This window comes from Anguilla rostrata, chromosome 4, assembly GCF_018555375.3.
Source record: "Anguilla rostrata isolate EN2019 chromosome 4, ASM1855537v3, whole genome shotgun sequence".
NCBI lineage: Eukaryota > Metazoa > Chordata > Actinopteri > Anguilliformes > Anguillidae > Anguilla > Anguilla rostrata.
Window position 1 is genome coordinate 14,877,205 of NC_057936.1, and position 24,706 is coordinate 14,901,910.

The 24,706-nt window shown below is 37.7% G+C and overlaps 1 protein-coding gene across 1 annotated transcript in view; it reads left to right on the plus strand.

Annotated features, from left to right (window-relative positions):
* The window catches only part of sugct (succinyl-CoA:glutarate-CoA transferase), a 96,916-nt gene that overhangs the window by 65,689 nt on the left and 6,521 nt on the right, over positions 1 to 24,706 (plus strand). The window contains exon 13 of the mRNA XM_064330876.1: positions 11,795 to 11,858. Within this exon, the coding sequence (XP_064186946.1) occupies positions 11,795 to 11,858 (64 nt within the window). The remainder of the gene's footprint in view (positions 1 to 11,794; positions 11,859 to 24,706) is intronic.

The following is a 24,706-nucleotide window of genomic DNA, read 5'->3' on the forward strand; positions in this document are numbered from 1 at the left end:
TCCCCAGGTTACTATAATTTGGGAATCATAAAAAATGAACCATACAACCCATAGTAATACATTTTCCAGATCAAAAATATTATCTTTAAAATTAAAACATCACCCACCCTACTTGAAAAGTATCTGTTGCTTTCACGTTAAGAAACCATGCATGTGGATTACATAGCTGTAAATTAGTTATCCTCATTTGAAATTTCAGGTTTAGCATGGCAGCTTTGCTCACACAAATAAAAATGCAATTATTGGTGCACAGAAGCATCCATCCAACCATTAAATATACCCGCTTATCCTGGGCAGGTTTGTTTTTGCTGTCTCAAGGCAGGGGGTCATATGATTCAGCATGTGTTGGTGTCTTATCTGTCCAGGTGCCTAATGCTAAGTAATCATTATATGGGCAATACACCAGCACTCTACTTTCAGTCACTTGCTACATCACCTTTCTGTAATTTAAACCCCTGTATTTACTCCCCATTAACTTTCAACAATGTTGTTTCACTAATTCATAAATAGGTAGAGAGATTGCGATTTAGGTTTTAAAAATTGTCCTTTTAGCAATTAGTATAACTTCTGCTGGGATATCCTGAATGAATGAGAATTAAGAATTAAAAGCCTTTACAAGTGCTGGAATTTGTCAGTGGATTTTATCTGTTCTAACTGATATTTGTGCATCATCCACACCAAGGAAGGTAAAAGACAGTGCAGGGTCTCCTGTTTTTATTGTTACTCAGAACTCAAACATTTATAGCTGTTGATTACACAATAAATTTCACTCACTTGCTTTCTTGTGTCTGAATTGATTGCCAATTTTTGTCAAAACAAAAACCAGCAGACTGTGCAGCTCTCTAGGACCAGGGTTGCAATGGCATGGTCATAGTAATTTGACAAAGAATAACTTGGTCAAAATGTTTTCTCCGTGGCACAGTCAATAAGCTTACTTTTAGGAGACTAAAACTGTGTGGGTTCAAGGTTTCTTATGAGTGGGAAACCTAGCTGGTGCTAGTATGAATTTTTTTTTTTGTCTTGTTAGGTACTTGTGTAAATACAATAACTGGCTAGCAGTAGCTAGCTAACAGTAAATATACAGTAGTAGCTATGTGTTGCATGTATTAGTATATTAGGTAGCTGGACACATACAGGATTTTCTACATTACTTTCAAGATGTTTTAATTACAGTATTTCAGACATTGTTTTGTCTGCAGTATTAGACTTTGCCTATCTATCCAAACCATCAGAATTATAATCTATGCTGAAGTCATGTGAAATGATTATGAACAAATCACCTCTAAAAATGTTCGCTATTTAGCTTTGTCGGTATTTTAAAAGACACAGTTTGTTTAGAGTAAATCAGCAACACATTCCCTTCATTTTACTATTGTATCTCAATTATCCTTCCCATAGAAAAATGTACAGTGAATTCATAGTCAGTGCTATGCATTCAACAACTGCCGCGAGTATGGGAACATCACAAGGATGTTCATCTTGACTCAGATCAAAGGCCAGTCATTGTAACTCTCCACAGACAGCTGGAACGCATCCAGCATCCAAAACAGACTGTCAGTTCTCCAATGTAGATTGTGCTGAATTAAAACATTGTGACATTCTGTGATCTAAGCTGGCTATATTGTACCCAGCTAGCGGTAGTCATGCATGTTATGATTGTGATGAGTTGTGCCAAGCGACGAGCAGGCCACTGATAACTTGTCTATGTTGCGTAGTCCTGACATGCTATATGTATAAATCAGATTAAAAAGCTGCCCTTGAAAATGCATGCAATTTCCATTCATGAATACTGATACTGTGTGAAGATGACCCTTGAACTACAATAGATAATAATAATAGGTAATTTAGTCTGTGATCACAGTTGGTTCAGAGATACTGCAAGAATGACTCTAAAGGGTAATAGAGAGATATAGAGAGAGATGAGGATGCAGCAGTAACAATGTAAAATGAGTGCTGAGGTATTGCAATCACAGTGTTAGTTTGAATTTTGTTGTATACCATTTTGTTCTTAGCACAACTTCACAGATGTTACCTGAATGCAAGGCCAGGGGAACAGATCATCTCTATTCTTGGCCATGGAAGTTTCACTCAGCAGCACTCTCAGCTTTGAATTATCCATCCAACAAGCCATGTGATTACATCAGTCTAAATATCAGTAATGGCATTTAATTATAATGATGCCAATAAAGATAATATAATTATTATAATATAGTTATTAAGTCAATATATTCTCACAGTTCTTAACAATTCTCAGACAAAAGCCTAAAAATTAAATGCAATAAAATAAATGACACTTCCTTTATAGTCCTCTTCTACAGCAATATACTGATAGTGGTCAGGTGATGGCATAACGGTGCATGTCCACTGCAGCGTCGAAAGCAGCGCGATTTGACGCCTCCCATTCATTTCCTATGGGACAACCGTCAATTGGCCCCGCAATGCATTCTGGTAGCGGCGCGCTGAAGTGACGGGTAGAAGTGCGACGAAAAAGTTGAGCATAGCTCAACTTTATGCAAATGAATCCGTCGAGCGCGTTCCATTGAGCCAATCAGATGAAGGCTGTGCTGCTGTTTCTTCAGCCGGCTAGCCAAAATCTTGTTCGTTAACGAAAGTTCCGCGCATTTTGAGGATGGAGGAAAAACTGATCATTTCTGTAGCTGCATTCCCGGTGTTATACGAGGTAGAGAGCAGCTATTACTAGCTTCTTGTTGCAGTCCATGGCGGGTTTGTGATATATTAGGATGTTCTCTGGATTTAAAATTGGCGGCAAATTATCTGGTTTGATATACGATAGATAGCTAGCTTGTTAACTTGGCACTAACTCTGCTACCCCTAACCCAAAAACTTAATTTTAAAAAATTAAGTCAGTTATACTTGGAGAGTAATGTTAATTTTATTCTGGTTATTCCACTCCTTTGCAAGCTTATTAGACAAAGTATATTGTGATGCTCCTATATTTATACATGGTGCATGAACGGGAACCCATTTTCAGCAGGACTTCGTAACACCCACCAGTGCCCACCACATATTTTTTTGACACGCCCCCCAAGCAGCTAGGCGACGTGAAGCGACGCGTCGACACGCGATGTTTGATGCTGCAGTGGACATGCACCGTAACAAATAGAATATTCAATTTGTGATATTGATTATTGCACAGTGATAGTTACATCACCCGACTACCTAAATAAACATTTAGAACATACTGTATGTAAATGAAAAACCATTACAAACCTGCTAGATCAATGATCAATGTGAATGTGTTTAGAGTTCATTTTAGCCAGTCATGCTTATCACATTGCCTGTTATCACCTGTTGTGACCAACATCCAAGGCAACTTTCATGCTTCTGCCTTCATGTGCTTTGTTTCAGTATATCTTCTTTAAACATACTGGACTTGATTATGAAAAAGAAACATTCACAATAATTTATTCACTTGACTGAGAGTGATTAATCTACTGAATGATATCTAGTATGATTACACATACTGTAGCATGCGGTCGTTACCAGAAATATCCTCTTCTGTTCTGCTTTAGTCTTGAGTTTGCCAAATTCATCATACGCTTTCTTGGATTTGAAGCATTTCCTACGATTAATTAGTCTTGAATTACTTCACATCCAAATTTCAAGGCTTGCCATTTAAATTTCTTCATACATATTTTGCTTGATTGGGCCTGCCAGGCCTCTTTACTATGACATAATCTTATATTTTCCATCAATGATGCCTATGTGTGTCAATGTAGTGCAGTAGATTCTGAATATTATTTTTGGCTTCAAGTAGAAAAAGCATCGTTAGAAACATAATTCACTCTCTGATTGGCTGGGTGGGCAGCTTCCACTGTAACAATATTTTACCATCAAAGGAAGGAAGTTAACCAGATTCACAAGACCTTTAAACAGGTGTTAACAGGCAGTGCCCAGTACTTCTGTTTTAATATAAATTGTATCATCTATGAATAATACAAGCATATGCAGCAGGACAAGGATCTCTATTATTATAAATGGACCAAAAAGATCAGGGTGGCACATTTATTGGCTTATTCTATTATTTGGATGTATGTGTACATACAAAAAATGAGATACAATTTCATGAATCCGTGGAAACAGCAAACCTTGTTAATGCCACCAGGGAATAATGCTTAAATATTTATTTAATAAAACAGTCATTTTTAAGGTTATGATAATATCAAGTTTCAGTGCTCACTCTCTTGTGTATACTGTCAAGCTACAAAAGTCTAGTTTAGGAAAATGAAAGGCACATGTACTACAAAACTCATTTAACTCCTATTTGCTGGTTTCTGCCTTTGAATAAGTTTCATTCATTTAACAGCAAGCAAGATGTGTTAGACACGTGTAAATGGCTAAAACATTGCATGTTGACAGCTTTAGCCCTCTATCATTCCAAAAGTCAGTCTCAAATTATTCAAGCTCTCACTAACAAAATGAGTGATTGCTATGAATGAAATATTTTTTATGCACAGCCAAATTCTGATATTGATTTCCAGTCTACTGTGGATGAGGTACTGTAAACTCACTGATAACCCATAGAAATTCATGACATGATGCACTGTGCTCTGTTGCTTTCTCAGTGGTTATAATTAAAAGGCTTAATTTGTCATCTGGGTAAAAATAAATTCAAAATAAATTATTTTTTGATAGACATACTTTCAGTGAAATATGTAATAAATGTACATTTGGTTAACATTTGATAAAATTTATATCCTATAGGAATTGAAGGCTTACCCACTAATCTTGGTGCTTTTTGGAAAATAATGTCCCCAGATGATTCTAAATCATACTTTAATGTCCATTGACATATATGTTCAGCAACAAAGAAGATTCTATCTGACTTTTGTCTTTGAAGTGTTTAGCTCAGATTTCTTGGGTATAGCAATACAGTAATAATGTTCTGACATGGATAATGTTAGCAATGCAGCTGGTCCTTTGTGTCACGGCAAGAATAAATATTATGTCAACGTATGCGGACTTTGGACACCACAAGATAAATTTTGACAAGATGTTGTTTCTTGAGACAGCACCAGTGCCATGAAACATAGTCACGTAAGTTTGCCCGCCAAGCTGGGGAGGGGGTTGTGGTTTTGCATTCGAAATCAGTCACTGTAACTGTGATCAAAGACATAGGCACTCATATCTGGTACATTCTGGTATTGCTCCAATAGCTGGTGAGATGTTGAGAGCTACTGATTTAGCGAAAAGTTTTTCTTTCATTTGCATTCATCATTATATTTCCATATATGAAATATTTATGAGTAGGAATAAGACTCTAAGCCTTCCCAAAGTGACCAGTCCCCGAGCCCCAAGCTTATGTCTCCCATTATGGACTGGAATGAGCTTTGTTGTTTTTCATTTAGCTGACCTCGCTCCACTTTGCGGTTTCACATTGAGTGGTGTTGTTTCGCATATTTTCACTCCAATAAATGTTGACTGTTGTCAATAAAGAACACAAGTCCCTTTGCACTCATTTGTCATCTTGTTGATATTTTTGAACATTTGTTACTATATTTGTTTGCTGGTGGTAATTATTTTAATGGAACACAGCTGTGTGGAATGCATGCGATGTCCACATGTGTGCTATCGATGCTGATGATACAACAAAGGTAGCCTTGTTACAAGGCACTGCAATTCCAGTGACTGTAGAAGTTGAGAAAAGAAGAGACATTGGTGATGAAGTCTATACCCAGTATATGTGGTACAGGTATTTATTGTACGCTGCATGGCCAAAGGTATGTGGACACCCAAACATCTCACCCATATGTGCTTGTTCTACATCTCATTCCAAAACCTTGTGCAGTAATATGTAATTGGTCCCCTCTGCTGCTATAACACCCTACACTCTTCTGGGAAGGCTTTGGGCTAGATTTTGTAACATGGGGGCAGGGATTCACTTCCATTCAGCCACAAGAGTATTGGTGAGGTCAGGCACTGATGTTGGGCAATTGGGCGACATTACAATTCATCCCAAAGCTAGCCAACAGTTAAGGCTGATATTTGAGCGAATATGAGAGGGGAAAGACAGAAGCTAACCTGTCCACACTCTGCCACAGATGCTAAATATGGCCAGAGGCAGGGATGTAGCCCTGATGCTATGCTTTGCTAGCTCTTACAGTCAGAAGCCACAATGTGTAGTTCATAGAAGCTCATAGAAGTTCATTTCAAACGTACCAGTACATAAATACATAGATTTAAACGACATAAAACATGTTTAAATTAAAGCCATCCTTCAATGTTCATATTCACTTTTCCCCATACCCCTCCCATACCACCGCAAACCTTGCTAAACGGATCTCTGTGAAGTCTCTGGAGGGGGACATGTCACGGCAGTGGAAGGGCAGCCAGGCAGCCGTTCTGAATGAGAGGGATACCAGTAAACACGCATTTTACCATGTGCAGACATGGAAGTGTGAAGTCAAATCCAATAAATGTCTATTTCTCTCATTGAGCGCAGTATGACACACATGTGGTGCTCATGTACTAGTCTGGTTAGCAGGTGGGTCATTGAGATTAGCATTGAGCACGAAATGAAAATTGTGATGCTCATAAGATAGTTCTGATACTGAAGTTCCTAATAAAAAGCACCTTCTGATTGTGAATTATTCAATTTTCATTTAGGTTTGCAGATATGTTTAAATTAAGTAACTGGCCTATATCTGGGTTGTTTGTTAGTCTTGATGCTTTTACTTGAATTTTTCTTTCTCCATTTTTGAGCTGTTCTGTCAAATTATTTTCTTTTCCTTTTTTCTTTTGAGAATGAAAAAAAATCCGTCATATTCCAAACTAGGGATGTTAGCAGTTAGTCATTTAACTGTTAATTGTTAATAAGAATGTTGGTCCATTCATTTTAATTATTAAAAAGAAAAATTTCAATTAACCATTTCAGCTAATAACCAAACGCTGGTGATTAGATTTTACATTAGAGAGACACTTTTTTCCGTTGTTAGACACAAATCCCCTTGACTGGTGTAACGTTGAGGAGTCATAGTTCCTTCAACTGGCAGCATTAATGAAGTGGAACAATCTGTACCATCTGAGTGTGTCGTCTCAGCTGCTAGTCTCACCTTCAGCAGACTGCACACCAGATTGACCCCAATGCACATAGATATTCACATATTCCTGAACAAAAATGCTTAGGTTTTAAGTTAGGTAGTGGCATATAGGCTATGTTATTCATATTACGAATATATGTTACAGCCTTCTGGAATATAGCCTATTCATGGTCTTTTGTTGGGGGTTTCATGGCACTTCATTCTATTTTACCCCTTTACTTAGCTTTCTTGCTTGCTGCACATCAAGAGGCCTACTTTACAAAGTTGGTAAATTGCAACTGTTTCATCAAATGAATAGCCTACTACTTGAGCTATAGAATACAATTTAAAGTATTGAATAGATCAATCTGTTCTTTTAATCATAAGACCGAGTTAGTGATCACGTGTTCTCTGAAATACAAAAAAAGCTAATCCAGTTAATTTGTTTATTACGAAGTTAAGTGTTAATAAGCAGCATTAATAAGCAATATCTTTTGTCACCATTGCAGTGGCAGTTCAGCCAGCTAATAAAAATGTCAGTGATCCCTCCTCTCCTGTGTAGATTTCTCAGTCCGTGAATCCGTGTTTTTAGAATTTTGTTTCTTGCTGTTATGGCCTTAATACACAATACAAATTCTGTTTCAATGATTGTTTGAGCATGTTTTAATAAAATCACTCTGATAAGTATACTGCTTGTTAATTGGTAGGCCCATTTTGTGGCATTCTTTTTATAGGCCATTTTAGGCCATAGTAGATTTTAAGCTTCTCAGTTAATCGTCATTAAAGGAATTTTGGGTGCCGACGATCGATTAAATTTAAGAATTGCATGAAATTCGCATCCCTGTGCCAAGCCTAGATATGTAACAATTGTTCCTTTATTGTTTGTAGAACTACATATTTTACTGTTACTTACTAATATATCAGTGTAACGTGCCAGATGCTGTGGATCATAGTTCAGTTTTTAGCTTGCACTCATTTTCTATGATGCTGATATTTATGGCATGACCACTCTGCAATTATCATCTAATGGTGGCATTTAATGAATTTCAGGCCACAACTTCAGAGTAGTATTCACTTCTGTTTAGTGTATTCATATGAGCATGTTTCCCTCCCCAGCTGCTGGGATGAAAGATGGGACAGATGTAAATCATCTCACACAAAAAGATCCCTGTCTCCAGAAAAAAAGAGACAGTGAGATTCCTTTTCCCCCCCACTGCATAAAAAAAGCTGCCAAAACACTCACTCATATTCCTTAGTTGGAAGGTTCAGTCAAATGACAGGTCTGGAAAGAAGTAGCCACCATGTGTTCCGCATTTTCCTTTTTCAGAGCACCGTGCCTTCAGCTGCCCCCTAGACCTCGAACGCATTGCACTTTTTGACTCGCCTTGGCAGTTAATCTCCGTGCAAACAGCTCTGAAGAACCGAAGTCAAAGGCACAAGTGCGCGCGCACACTCAGTCGCTGCATAACATCTGCCTTCATCTCTTCAAAATAAGAGGAGTGAAGTAGGTCCAACTGCCAGAATGGAATGAACTGTTTCTTCAGTCACAAAGGTGGAGTAATTAAGTCCAGTGAGTTAGTGCACCTTGATGAATTGCCAGCCTGTCTCAGTCAGGTCACCATGGTCTTCTCCACATCTACAGTATGTGACCCAGATCTTTTCATTAAGTTCATAGAAAGGTTTTTTAAGGTCGTTTTACAAAGTGAAATATGATCATATCATACTTAAATGGGTAAATGAAACAAGTTTTGGCTGCTTTTCTCCTTCAAAAACTTTCTACTTTCTATATTCAAGCCAGTGACTGCCATTACCAGTGTCAGTTGTATCAGTTATTTCCATCTTGAACTGAAATAAGCATTCGTATGTGTATTTTTACATGACATGGCTTCTATTTTAACTTTTGAAATAATATATTAAACAGTTAAGATTAGTTTACCTGAATTTATTACATAATAGTGCCACAATTGTGTTCACAATACGTATCAGACCCTGGCCTTTTCCACCCAGCATCCCAATTGCCATTAATTTTTTTTATTTTTTTTTTTTTACCATAATTACTACATGTTTTATCATGCTTATGGTATCCATGGTCAGAGGGGCAGAAATAGGCCCAATTTTATACATATAATGGTTTATTACAACAAATATTTGTTTTGTACTGACATATTTTTAGCTACACTTCACTCCAGGAGTTGAAAGCTTTTTGCTGTGGCTTTTAAAGTGTATCTACAATTCCAATATATGGTATATCTAATGTCTTTCCTGTTTGACTTTAAAAGGGATCAGATCAGGGTTAGACCTATTTTTCACACTGGATAACTGAGACTTTTTGAGCAATCATCAGCAGGGAAGTTGGAGACCCTTGTTTTTCTTTCATGAAAAGTTCAGTGGACCAATGACCTCTGTCAGTCACCAGTCCTTTACGAGGAAAATAGATCAGCAAAATGAACTCCATAGCTTTTGCAGCTTTGTTCAGCATTTCATGGTCGACTCAATAAGATAATTAAAGTGACGGTTTGTACATGTTGAAGCCAGCTCTCCAACAGTGTGCTCAGGCTCTTTTATTCTGAGGATGCAGTCACCCATAGGAAGGAGACCACAAAGGACAGACAGAACCAACGTCTGCTCTTCATCCACGATTGCCCTGCACAGTATGAAGTCTGAATTTATTTAGCATGGCATGTGGCACATGCTGTACTCTCCAATTAATAATATATGATTGGGAGGTGATGTTCGTATGTGGTTCTTTTAAATAAAAACTGGCGTCACTGGGTACATGAAGTACCAGTGGCCCCAGTGACTACCATATATTCATTAGCTGATGAGTGAGAGTCTGCTGGTCTTATGTAACTGTCTGGGTTGAATGCATCAACGTTTGTACATATAACACTAATGAAACTAAGGTGTTCTGACAGACCAGAAAGAGAGGCCTATGATTCTTGTGTGGTGGGAAACATAAAATAATGAAGTGGCACGAAAAAAAGTTTTTATACCAATATATGGTTTGTTCCAATGAATAATTAATAAATGACCAGATCTGCACTCCACAGTAAAAGAACAGGATGTCTTTTGATGTGCTCTTGTTTATTCTTTAAAGGTTCACTCAAAGCTAGGGTGTACCTTTAGCAGATACAGCAACGTAGAGTTTATCATTCAACATTTAAGTTTATTATGTTATATCAGGGCTTACAGAGCAGACCAAATTAAATTAAATTAACATTTTACGGCCTCTGAACTATCAACAGTTTTAAATATTATTTTCTGAAAAGTCTGTTCATAAATTAATTGCCAGTAGATGAGTGCTTTGTTAGAAAAGAGTTCAACCCAGAGAGTTCAAGTTATCATTAGTGGAAGAAGAGTTAGCATGAAAAACATGAGAGCCATATTAATTATCGGTAGCAGAATTATGTTTTATTAGTAATCTAAGAATTATACAGAACATTTTCTTTCCACTTCCAATAAGTAGCAAGCATAGAGGAAGTGGTTTTGTCCCACAAAGAATGAAAAGCAGTGACTGGCTTCTAATTGTGGCCCAGTATCATTTTCCACAAATGTAATCCCTCAGACACAACAGCCAAATCTAAATTACAGGCTGGTTACTGTTGAAGGCTAATGGGCCACCACAACTCATTAAGTAGCCTGTAGAGAAGAACTTCAGAGCGGGTCATATTACTGTAAGTGCAATGCTATTGTCACACAGGAGACAAGGCAGTGGGCCCTAGTGCAGGAAAAAGTAAAAAATCAGTTATTAATTTTAAGGGGGCAATTACTTTTCCACATGGGTGACAAGGGTGTTTAATAACTTTTTTCATTAAATAAATAGAATAATAATTCAAAAACTGTGTTTCGTGTTTACTCAGGTTCCCTTAGTCTAATATTAGATTTTTCTAAAGATCTGGAACCGTACAGTGTGACAAATATACAATAATAGAGACACTGTAGCTGCTGCAATTGAGGTCAGGTAAGGTCAGGTCTGTGGCTTTTTTCATCATTCAGCACTCGGCTGCTGTTTGATTGGTTCTCTGCTTCAGCGTGAGGTACAAATATCTGCAGCAATAACTTACGTACGTATATTTTACTATACAATGTGAAGTGTTTGCAGTATCTTTTCTGATCCTGATTATGCATTTTATTTAAACGTATTTGCAGTGGTAATATTTCTGTGTCGTAAGGGTTTGCATGTTCATGCAGAGAAGCAGCTTTGTTAAGTAATTGTATGAAACGGTATGACGCTGTCTATGATGGCAAGTTGTCACAAGTTACCTAACCACCAGTAACACTAAAGCTCCTAACCACACAATTATTTCCTTCTGTTAGTTTGACCTGTAATATAACAGAAAGACAAGTTATGCATAGAAGTGGCTTCCATACTAAATGGCAAAAATAAGAAATATCTGGCTAGAACAATTTGCTTTTTGAATATTTATATTTTGAAATTTGAGCCAAGCTGATTAGTAGTTGTAAGCCGATAATTTAGGAAAATTGAATACTACTGTACTAGTTGCTTACCTCGTCTGACAGTGAACGTAGACGCATAAATGGGTTAATTAGTTGCATTGCCATGCAAGCTAATTAGATGAGCTATCTTGAAAAATAACACTTGGTACCCACATGCATTCCTCCCTTACTAAAACCAGCATGGAAATTCTGTGGGGGATCTTGTTAATTATGTCCGAAAGCACCACTGGATAGCTTAATAAGATGTTTGTTATTGTTGCCCTTTTCTAATATGTATAGTTTTTTCTCTCTTTCAGGTCCTCCACAATTGCCTAATCCAGGAAATGGTCCACCCTACTGCCGGGAAGATTGCTGTACCAGGTCAGTGAGTGACTCTTCGTACCATTACAGGCCATTGCCAAAATAACACACAGTAAATGCAATTTACACGTCGCAGTGTCCGGTTGATTGCCTCCATTCCTTTTGGGTAAAAGCAGAAAAGCTTTGTTGAAAACATTGGTGAATAAAAGATATTGTGCAGTGGGAGACTATAAAGTGTGCATTGCCACAATCATTACTGACCAATATTACATTATTATAAGATTTTTTAAGAAGCAGTGTTGTTATTGTTAGCAGTAAGGTTATAATCCCTTACCACATTGAGATCATTTATACTTGATTGCTGCACAGTCTGACATCGTACTTTTCTGAATATGATAGTCAGCATATTAATTGCAGGTCATATCAGCTTTTGTGACTGCAATTGAACCTGTGATAAGAACGCTGAAGCAGAGTCTGTTTGATCAAATGCAATTTGTTGTAAATGAAGCGGTGTGATGTTGCAAGGTATTCACAGTATATGTAACAGTATTGCAGTATGGATTCAGTTCAACTAAATGAAGTTCTGAATGCAAAGTTTTATGTATAAAATCATGTTCAATGAAAAGTGTATGCTAGGGCTTAGTAATTGCCATTTCCATTTCCATTTCCCCTTGATTACCATTTTAGTCAGTTTATGATTATTTAGAACATTACAGCATTTTTTTTATTTGGAGTTCTTGAAAATCTTTTGTTATACAGAATCTTATTTTCTCAGCTTTACAACTGCCCAATCATATTTTGCTTCTGTTGTTCTCTAACTTTAGCACAAAGTTCCGTATTTACTTTACTTTACTTTAACCCATTCGGTTCAACCGACGCTTAATGGAATCTATTTAAGTGTTCTAATTCTCCTTTCATAGTGGTGACTAGCTGCATAAAAGTATGGCTACACAGTTTTGATTAGGACTGGTTCAGAATCCACTCCGTTTACACTTATCTGGCCATCAACTCAAGCAGGGCAATTCAAACTGTATTTATGGTGCACATTTGGATTTACGGTATACTGTATGACTTGAATTTAACCAAGTACTGAAGAAAGAACAAAACATTTACTTTTGAAAGAAGACATTGATGTTTTGCAGCGCTTATTTGAAGTGTTGAAGCACCGCATTTCCCCCTTCAAAGGGGTGGACAAAATTAGACAGACATTTTCCAAGGTCGGACATGAATGGTCTGCAGTTCCTTAAGACTTGCTCTCCGCATCCCTCATAGCATGGTTATTATAATGAGCAACTCTTGAGTGATTTCCAAAAGGGTTTATTTCAGGGTTGCTTCCAACCAACCAGAGAATGGTTGATTTAGTTCAAAGTGGCCTCTAAACGTTTCTGAGCCAGTTGCTTACATGTTCCTTCTGGATTGATATACTGTACATTTTGGATATGTTTTCACTGCCTTACTGAGTGGAAATTTTCATTATATGGCATAGTTATATAAAATAAAGATGTTACAATAATTATATTTCATGATTAAAGCACACTACAAGGATCCTCATTTTACATAGGCCTAGTTATTACCTTTTTAACCTTCTTACATATAAACCAGGATGTAGAATATATACTGTTAAGTTATGCTTTTTTGGCTATCCTCACATTTTTCCCAGGAGCACACTTGCTCCTAGTTAAAAAAGACTTGGGAGCACACTATTGCTTCCCAATTAGCAGATGTGCATCTAAATTTTCATTTTTTTCCAGCTATCACACATCAAATTTCAGGAACAAATGCTCCTAAAATGGAGGCACTTTAGAGCCCTATAACTAGACTTGTCCAGCATTTTCTTGTGCAGTTGACCCACATTTACTTGAACTTATTGCCCATTCCTGCACGTATGAAACAAGTGGCTTTTTTTGTGGGTGCATGTTCATGTCCAATTTTTCATATAATTCTTAAGGATTATGCACCAAAAGTTTGGGCATTTCAATATCAGTTGATCTCCGGAACACTTTCCTAAACAATCTGTGGTACACTTTGAAGGCTTTGATCTATTGTTTATTATTGTGTGTCATGCACATTGTTGCCTTCATCCCAGCACAATCAAGGGTGGTTATAATTATCAGAAGAGGAGGAAAACCACTGCAACCACTGATTTTCATTTCAGAGCTCTGCTTGACCTCCACTTCAATAAATACAGCACAGATTGCTCTCATACTAGCCAGCCTCTTTTGTGACATGCTTAAAAAAAAGATTAAAAGTCTGATGGAGGGGGTCATTGTCAATGCGCCCGCAGTTCAGCCCTCATTCATTGTATAGACAACTTCCTTTCTTTTTGGTTTTCAAACTTGTTTATCAAACATTTGAAAGAAAAGGAAAAAAGAAAAAAAAAGAGAAAAATGTCTGTGTACATTTGCGAGCTGATCCACTGTAATTGCTGTCGTCTTTGTCTCATGCGCAAGAGAGCCTGAATGGATGTTTGGTGAATAGCGGTGAAAACGTGCTCTTGCATGGAGCACGTCCATTGTCTTTTTAAGGGAAAACGGGTGATGGAATTCCACCAAACAAAAAGGGAAAGTTGGCCATTAGCTGCCGCATTTGTAAACATTATGTAATAAGTGGGCATCAGATTTAATAAGAGTCACTTAAAATGGCTGCCAGGGAGAGGAGCTGGCCAGTAAATAATAATGGGAGGGCCAGTGAATTACATAATGTCTTCTATCATCTGCCCCCCTCACATTTCTCTATTTATGAATTCAGAAAAACTAATGGCTAATTGCGTTAAAGTAAAAATAGCACTGGAAAATACCAGAAGGGCTTAAAGATCCCCATCAAATGCAACACTTGTCAATACCTTTGCACTGTGTAACAGTGACTCTAATAGACTCCCTTTGTGCTGTCTGGCATGGGTCAGTGGTCAGAGGATGGGGGGAAAAATCTTTGTAGATGGTTTTGCACTGTTGATTGCGAGGAGCTCCCTCATTAACGAGTGTGCAAAACAATTTATTGTGAGGCATTTCCCAAAATAAACCCCTTTATTTAAACTAACAGGCCCTGGCAAGAGCGCCCTTTTGGCTGCGCATGAGGCTTTTGTGAGACTCAGTCTGAACGCAAACAGGTTTCTCTCTGCCCTGGTTTTACTGCTTTATTCTACCTACTTTTTTTCTTTAATCTCAAGCACCGGATTTCAACATTATTGGCTCCTGTGTGCAGTTATAGATTTCAGTGTTTTAAATGAGCATATCCATGGAGAGGAACGCCACTAAAAGATTCCAGCTCAGAGAAACTGTCTGTGGCCTTTACTGGGCAATACAGCTCTAAAATGATGAGCGGCTGCATTCTTATGATGTTACTTGAATAATTGGCTGAATCATTGAGTAATAATTTTTTGTGAATGAGTTTTAGAGAAAAACAAGGCATATGAATGTATAGCATATCAATGTAATCATTACACATTTCAAAACACTATCTGCTATTATTAAACACTATTTTATATTCATACTGTTAAAGAACAGCATAAGTTCAAATGTGCAACTTTGAGATAGTAATCTCATTGCAAAATCCAGTTTTCATTGTTTTTGTAGGTTTAGGTTAACTGATATATTTAGAAGAATGTAATTTCTTTAACAGTTCTTATTCATTCACCTAGGATTTAGCTTTGTGACTGAAGCTGTTTAAATGGACTGTTGTTTTTAACATTATATTGTATTCGTATTGTACACAGGCAGTTAAACTCTGTCGTGTTTACATAGAAATGTAAACTCTTAAGATCAAAAACAGTGCTTACGAATTCTACTTTTGTAGACAGAAATATTGCAAAAGTTTTTAATAAACAGAGGGCTGGGGACGTGATTTATTCCTCTAAATAAAAACAGGATATTTGAATCACCTCCTCCTTGGTGTTTGCCCAGATTTGCTAGATTGGATCTTAAAGAATGCTAAACAAAAGTAATTTGGAAGAAACAAGGAATTTGCCATTACTGGCCCATGACCAAATAGCATTCAAACAACTGACTACAATTTTCCCCTTTATCCCTCTGTAATGCCAAAGTGCTGGTAAAGCCTTTGTACAGGACACTTGGATCTGAAAATGCAAGCATTGACGTAAGATTGTAATGTCTTCCAGCCTTGTTCAGTTGGGATGGATATGAAACTAGCATTGATTTTATTATTGGTTGTAATGCTATTCTGGTGTTACGTAAACATCAGCTTCCAAAGCAGTGACAACATTAATTGAGTGCTATTGCATGTACTTGTCAGCATTAAGGATAAGCCATTCTGCTTCAGTAAGAAGTAAAAAAAATGTTGAAATAAATAGGGAAAGAGAGAGGAATGTGTGGGACTCCATTGAATGTCAGAGAATGAGAGAATCATGAGACATTTGGCTCTTATAGCCGTTATGCAGTAAATACATGCCTGAGCAACTGCAGAATGTTTTTTACAGTGCTGTGAAAAAGTATTTGCCCTCTTCCTGATTTCCTCTGTCTTGACATATTTGTCACATTGGTTTCATTTTTTTTTACAAAAAAATGTAATATAATCGACAAAGGGAAACTGAACACACAAAAAATAAATTTTTTCAATTATTATTTAATTTATATAATGATAAAAGTTATCAAACACCCATATCACCCGTGTGAAAATGTAATTGGCCCCTTAAACATAAGAACTGGTTGCACCACCTGTAGCAGCAACCAAACATTTCCTATTATTTGATATCAGTCTTTCACTTTAGTAGTGAAAGTCCAAGAACAAACTCACGGCAAGCGCTATGCTATAATTTGTGATTTGTGTACTGTAATTTGCTTAAGCTGCATAAATCAACATTGTCTCCAAAATTGCTGGTTGTAAACAGAAAATATATTTTGCATAAACAATTTGACATTGTGATTCAGTTTTATCATGTACATAGCTGACTATAATGAAGGCCATTTTGGTTTGATTGTCTGTATGGATATTACATTTTAAGGTGGGAAATGACTGTACTTAAGTTTCAGTGACCCTGGGTGCCACCTTGGGGGATGCTGATGGGAGGGGGGTGGGGGCGTGGAAAAAAAAAATTGAAAAATAATATTGTTTCAGTATCCCACAGTTGAAACAAGGCAAATCAGTGGGCCTGAACTTGCCTGCCAAAAATGAGAGTCAGCAAGTCAGCAACCACAACATTTAAAATAACAACTGGAAGCCATTCTGCATAAATAAGACAAGAACAAAATCAGAATTAAGAGGTTTTAGAAGCAGCCAACACACAATTTGAGATGATCAAATGTCTGAAACCATGAGAATAGTTGAGTAAAAATGCAGAATCAGTTCTCCCGTGAAAGCGCAATTATGTAGGTTTATCTACAATACCTCAGGTAATTATATAAATACATCCAGTATGTTACCTAGTTCAGGCAGGGTAAAGAACAGCTCAGTTTTAGTTAGGGGTGGCACGGCAACATATTTGCATGAATGTTCTCCACACATTATCAATATTTTGTTGCTGAATAGTGGGTAATGGTCCATTGTTACTAAGTCTATGTCAGACAAGTGTATATGAAAGAGCATGAAATCTGTCTTTGCAAGTAATCTTTGTAGGTATGATGGTAACAAGCTGGTGTCAGACTGAAGGATTTCTCAAGCCCTGTCACATTCGAGGGGGGGTGGGGGGGGGACTCAAAGAAGCAGTTGTGTCCCCTAACCAGTCCAGCTGTCCCTCCTATTTATGCCACCTGATGCAAGCACACCTAGTCAGAGGAACTTAGTAGAGGGCATGTCAATAGCCAGCCCTTACTGAAAGGTCTGTGCATGGCAGGAAGGCATTGCTGGGTTTGTACATGGGTGTGGTATGGATTGATCTTCACAATAGGGTGTTATATGTGTATGGAATGAAATAATGTAAATTAAATATTATAAAATTTGTCGCTGCTAAATTCTGTCAAAAGCTTGGAAACCTATGTACACCATGCCGTTACTTCTGACTTACAAGTTTGAAAGTCGACCTAAACATAAATATGTTTTACCTTTTCTCTTTTACTTATTATGTACGTACACAGCCATTCATCATATGTAGGATATAAATAGCTAAATAAGTACAGTGAAAAAAGCTGAATCAATTTTAAACCAATTACATAGTCTAATATAATACAATTACATTTATCTATCAGCTTAAACTGTACAAACATACACATCCCTTAGGATGTGTATATTTGTACTTTTTAAAAGTCACATTTTTATTTCCTTTCTTTCTCTTTCTGCTCACTTAGATTCAGTCAAAACAAATAAATAAATAACAATCTCCAGATTATGTTTACACTTCAGAGATAAACAGAAATACATACATCATAAAGTATGGTTGGTTGTTCTTCATTGTAGTGCAAAATTCCCTGAATAAATAAACGGGCATTTGAGTGATACCACATTGCCTTGCTTTCTTTTTATACACTAACCACATCTCATGCTCAAGAGTAAATATTTCCTGGGCCCAAACTTATAGACCCTCAACCCCGCTGCAGAAGTTCCATATTATCCTTCATTCTTTTTCTCTCGCTGTCTGCTCCAGCCAGCAGCAGGAGTAAATTTGTCCCATGTTCACACCCACGGTCCAGTGGGACCTGCAGGGGCCAAATGCCTTAGCAGGTCTCCTTACTTTCTGCATCACCTGTCAAACCTTTCACCTTCACAGAAGCCCGAGGCTACCAAAGATATTTACATCTGCCCCATGATTGTAAACCCAGCTGTAAAAATTTGGTCAGGGTTTAACTAGTATTGCAACTGGCGAAGGTATATACTCTGAAGTAACTATCTTTGTTTCGTTTGGGTTTCTTGAGTGCAAGATAGATTGGTTATAAATCTCTAAAATTAAAAGTAAACAGAAGTTTGACGAGTGAAATGAAATGGCAGTCGGGTGAATGGGAAGAGAAGTTGTGTGACCGACCGTTGAAGAATAGTGCTTCTGTTTTGAGTGGATAGAATTTCTGTTAAGTGTTCCTGCATAAGGCTCATTTGCAAGCACAGCGACTGTGGGGCCCAAGGGAAGGCCTCTTGCTGTGCTTTCTGCAGAGAACTGGGGTAGTTTATTAGTAGGATATCAGCTGTGTGGGTGACTGATTTGTACTGTACATAATTTTTACTTGTGTGTAATGTTGATGCTCAATGAAAACATATACAGTATATATTGTCACTTAAGCTGGAGTCCCTGTCAGAAATAGGACCATAAGGTATTCCATGTTTGTCATTGATTTTCCAAGTAACCATCTAGTCGTCCTCACTTTTATGAACTCTCCTGAACTTGGAGTATGAGTCAGGGTTCCTAAGGAAAGATTTTTTTCCCTTAATTTCTGCTGTCATTATGAATCTGCTCAGTGGCTATGCTGCTGATATTTCTTTTGCAAAACTATAGAAATCATGGTGATGATGTAGTATGTGCAGAACCGATCCTAAGAAGACAGACTTTTCTTCAGGTTAGACTATTATTATGGTTGAGTAAGGCGTAAAGAATAGAAATAGCACAGGTGCTTTGTGACATCTTTCTTGCCAACATAATGTTCAAGACAGGTGACTGAAAGTAAATTCTGTTTAGACAGTGACTGTTTACAAGGGAGTGCCACAATATAATGACTAAAATATATAATTTAAAGGAATAGTTTACTTTCTGTGTTTTTTATATTATGCCAGTTTTAGTGTATATCTTGATTGGCACGTGCAGTTTGAATGTAAAATGAAGGATATTTTAGATATGCAGAGAAGTCGACAACCTACCAGCTCTACAATAGCAGGTATAAGGCATTCAGAGGTTTATAGTCTAAAGCAAGAAAATACACTTCAAGTAACTCTAGCTTGTGCAGAGACATTATGCTTCCAGAAGCTGTGCATAGGAAAAGATTCATTTAATATTGTTTATTCACACTAAAAGTATTCATTTTTATCTTGTGCTGGACTGTTGCTACTTCACTCATTGAGTGAAGAGATATAGTTTCATGTGGCATAGGAAATATTTCCAGGCAATAATAATATTGAATGTACTTTTTTAAAAAGAATAATTTGGTAATATACATATGTACAACCACTGGAGGCATAACATCATTGTACACACTGCTTCTGGGTTTTTCTTTATCAAGAAATGAGAATCATTTTGGAAGGCAGTGTATTCACTATTTTGTCTTCAAATAGATTATTTAATCAGTGACAACGAATACTTTGGTCAGTGTATCTCAATATAGACCTTTATAAATGGAGATCTGCTGGAAAAACTATGCAGAGGTCACAGGGTATTCTAAGACTAGGTATTTGAAATACTGTAACACACATACAAATTAAAGTCCTGCAAAAAGCCACTCAAAAAGCAAAGTTTGCACATTGTGTCCCTTTGTTATTTTAGACCTTGCGCAGGGAGGACTTGAATGGGCCTGCTTGCTGTTTTTCCAGAACAAAGGACCTCAGTGACAGATTAATTACAGATGCTCTCAGCCAGCAGATCTCCAGGTGACCAGTGTTCGATTCCAGTGCGATTCCTCTTTGTATTTCTCGATTTCCCATGCCGAGAGACGAGAAAGCCTGGGGACTTGGAAAGTCAAATAGACTGTGACGGTTTTTGGACCTTGACTACAAGATGGGGGAAAGATGGCAATGGGGCATGTTTGCATTTGTGATGACAGAAGTCTCCAGTAGTCCATGCTTTGGGTAAGCCTCCATGTAGTTTTACGATATTGGAAATGGGTTTTATGAAGCTTCTTCCATGGAAAAAAGGCAGATGTCTTCACATTTCCATATTTCTACTTCTCTAGCTCAGATCGTACATTGTCATTCATGTTCTTGGAGTGAAAACATCTGGTGAAGATTCATGAGGGTGGACCAAGAAAGGAGGGCAAAACAGCATTAGTCATCACAGTGCGCCGCGGTTCTACATAATTGGAGTGATGTCCAGCACCATCTGCCCCACTCTTTTCTGAGTCAGTACCTATAATTGTGAAGTACAATCATAAAATGGGACATAATCATTTAAGATTAAGCTTTTTTATAAACTGCACCTCAAAAAATGAGTCACTCCGTCATCATCAGTGGACTTATTCCATGAATGTCATCAGTGCTTGCCACAATTTGACCTTGCAATTTGAGGTTGTGGAAAACTCTTTTATATACAAATTTGCTCCCATTCATCAACTCTCTGTTGTTCAATTTTCTAACCATGTGATTATGTGAATCATATTTGAGTTTTAACACCATGACCTTCCTTCTCTCTGTCACCCCAGTTGTTACAATGGAAAAGTGAATGAAAAAATAAAGTTACTCACTATGGAAGATATAAAGTTTTTTGGTGTATTACTTCTCTTAGTGGAGGAAGTGACATCATATCACCACTAAAATTCTTCTTTAATAAATGCAGTTAAGGGTTCGGCAGTGAAGGGAAATCAACTTTCAAAAGCCCCCCCTTCATATACTGAACAGAACTGAAGCTTGTCAGAGACTTCCAGCAGCGGATGCCTGTTAGGTTAGCGAATTATACATTTCAAAGAGCTGCACAGATATTACGAAGATAGCTCCGGCTTCTAATTTTCATGTTCTATTTTTGTTCATGTAATTTTTAAACATCATTTAAGCCATTCCCTTCCCAAAAGTATCTGCTGAAATGAATAACTTATAAATTAAGTTTCCCCACCGGCATGGTTTGATTCGGCAGAAATTCAAATAGTCAGATAGTCTGGAAGAGAGCTGTATACTCTGACAATAATCTCAATTTGGATAAACATGATGTTCTCATACATGGCAAATTCAAGTTGTTTATTCTCTTCAACTGTTACAATATGGTCTCATTAGAAAATGAAAAATGTTTAAGGGCATATGCAAGTACAAAATGGCCTTGTGCAGAAAACCTCCCATCCCCTTGTTTGGGTGACCTCTGTTCAGCTGCTGGTATAGCACCTGTTCCAATGAAGATGGCAGCATCAGGAAGGAATCACCAACAATTTAACTCTTTAATAAAACTGAGGATAACAGAGTGACAACTGCTTACAACCTCTGTGTTGGGTACCTTTTCCCCTCAGATTTTCTCATTTTTTTAAGGAAGATAAGGAGCTAGGGTTTTTCCTCTGAATGTTTCCCACTCCTCACACCTTAATTAATTAAGTTCTTCAGAACATCTTTGTGGTTGGTCAGCACTTGACAATCAGATTTATTTTCATTTCTGCTTCAGAGTGCAGGGGCTTATTAAATCAATCAGTGACACTGATAAATACATCCTGCACTTATATTGTTACCCATCATGGCCTTATAAGTTGCTTTGGGAAAAAGTGTCTGCCATATAGCCTAGATAATTATAAATGCTTCAGCTAACTACACATATTTCAACGAAAATGTATTTTACAAGTGTAACCCATGTCCAGTTTTCTCTTGGGTGGTCGGTCCAGGCAACACATGATCGTATGGCTGACTTACCTCTCTGACGGGAAATACTGTCACTCACCCCCCCAACAATGCCCATCCGGCTGGGATTCTGCAGCTTACAGTACATGCTACTGTGTAGGTTAATGCTGGCGACAGTGTGGGCAGGGGGTCACGGCCTGCTAATTCCACAAATCAGAGCATCTCATTAGTACAACCAGGAACCATGAGTATGCTAAGCAGTGTGCCGTGCAGGGTGCATTGTTAGTGAGCATGTGGCACAGACTGCTGGGAAATGACATGGTCTTCCGTCAATGGGAACTAATGTTCAAATAGCATCATGTCAGTTATGCAAATAAGGGCAAACTATTGGGAAGCATTGTACAGCAGTGGCTATTGTTATTGGGGCTATATGTACTGACGTTTAAACTTTGTTGTATAAAAAAGTATATCCTTTTATTGTTGCATGCAAACATAGCATTTTCTTTATTGCATCATCTTTTGTCTTAGACTTAACAGCAGTTTTAATAAAGTAGCCAAGGCCTTTGGGCCTGTAGTGCTGGGCAGATGAGAAAATGCTGAGACACCATCAGTAACTATCGTGGATTCCTTTACTGTATATAGAGAGGGAAAGGTGCAAGTTGATGAATTATTTTTGCCCATATTCATATTCACGTTAATGTTATCTAAGCTCATCAGTTCAAGACATAATCCCTTATTGTGATTAATATTACTGTTATTGCATATTAATAAAACATGATAAATAAAGTATGATTGAAAGAAGCTGGCAGAGTACACTATATAACCAAAGTTATCTTTGGTCTAGGGCTGTTTTTCATGGTTTGGGCTTGGCCCCTTAGTTCCAATGAGGGCAAATCTTAATACTACAGCATACAATCACATTCTAGACGATTCTGTGCTTCCCCAAAAGTTCATGGAAGGCCGTTTCTTGTTTCAGCATGACAATGCCCCCAGGCACACAGGTCCATATAGAAATGGTTTTGTGGAGAACATTGTGGAAGAACTTGACTGGCCTGCACTGAGATCTGATCTCAACCGCATCCAACACCTTTGAGATCATTTGGAAAGCCAACTACGAGATATCAGGCCTAATCGCCCAATCAGTGCCCGACCTCACAAATGCTCTTCTGGCTGATTGGAAGCTAATCTTTGCAGCAATGTACCAACATCTAGTATAAAGCCTTCCCAGAAGAGTGGAGGTTGTTATAGCAGCATAGGGTGGACCAACTCCATATTATTACCCATAATTTGGATGTTGGATGTCAGGTGTCAACATACTTTTGGTCATATAATGTATGATCTGCTGAATCAAGCTCTTTTTTGTGAGTCAGTATTTCCATCCCTATTCAGTCTTTTAATACTATTCATCAAACATTTGCCAGTTGTTGCTCAGACAATCTTGTCAGTGTAGTGGCAATGATTTAGAACCATCTTTCAGGAAGTAAATGAAAATAAATTTGTCTTAAAGTTATTTAAAATAACTGTGTATACACTACAGTATGTGTACTTCAAATATTTATGTCTGTTTCATTGTGCTTTTATTGCTGTTTGGCAGGTAGCAGTGGGGTAGGCTAGCTAGGTAACATAGCAGTGGTCATGCCAGTGGTGGTAGCCACTTTCTAGATAGTGCAGTACTGCATTGAAATTGATTAGAAATTTATATTAGCCTATTTGCTGAATTTATTTATCAATTTAGGAATCTTGTGTATCTAAAATGTTTCAGAAGACAATGTTGGGTAATATATCTGTGTTTTTCTGGGGAAATGGAGAGATAGGAAAGCCCTGTCATCCACTGCCTTGCTAAGTCATGAACATCAGCAAAGGCGTACTGAGACCTGAGACAGAAACCTACCCTAATCCAGAGGGTAGTCTACACAGGGAGTAATCATCCAAGAACCACAGTCACTGTAAGGTACAGCCCTATAGCAAAGTCATGGAAGATGGATTAGAGAGCGTCATGGGTCATGGTTTCCTGGATTAGTGTTAACAGACATTTCATTAGAGCTCTTCTTCTGCTCCTCTGAAGATTATTTTTGCCATATGTTTTACTACTGCTTGTCTGGCTTAAATACAATGTGCAGTTTTTAACCTCAGTCTGTTACTGCAGAATGTAGGAAAATAAAGCTGCAAGAGAGATCAATTTATGCTGTAATACCTTGTGAATGCATGCGAAAATTAATATGATGATTATAAGCAAATTAATCCAGCACATATCCATCCTAATTGCTTGGTCCAATAGGAATGTCCAAGTAAAGTTTGGCAGTGTTTCTTCGCCTGTGTGCTAAGCCTCTGTTGCTGGAAGACATGTTCGTCTTAGAAGAGGTTAACCCTCTTTCACTGAGAGGTGGCTGGTGCACAGAGGTAGAGTGGGAGCAAACAAGAAAGTTTCTGCAAGATGAGCTTTGACTTTTTCACCTGGCCCGCCCTTACGCACCTACCCCACCCCCTCCCTCCCCCACTGTCAGGCAGCAGCTTCCATTAAACATGCATTAAGCTGTAATAGGGAGCTTCAGAAGTTGCTTAGATATCCTGAGGGG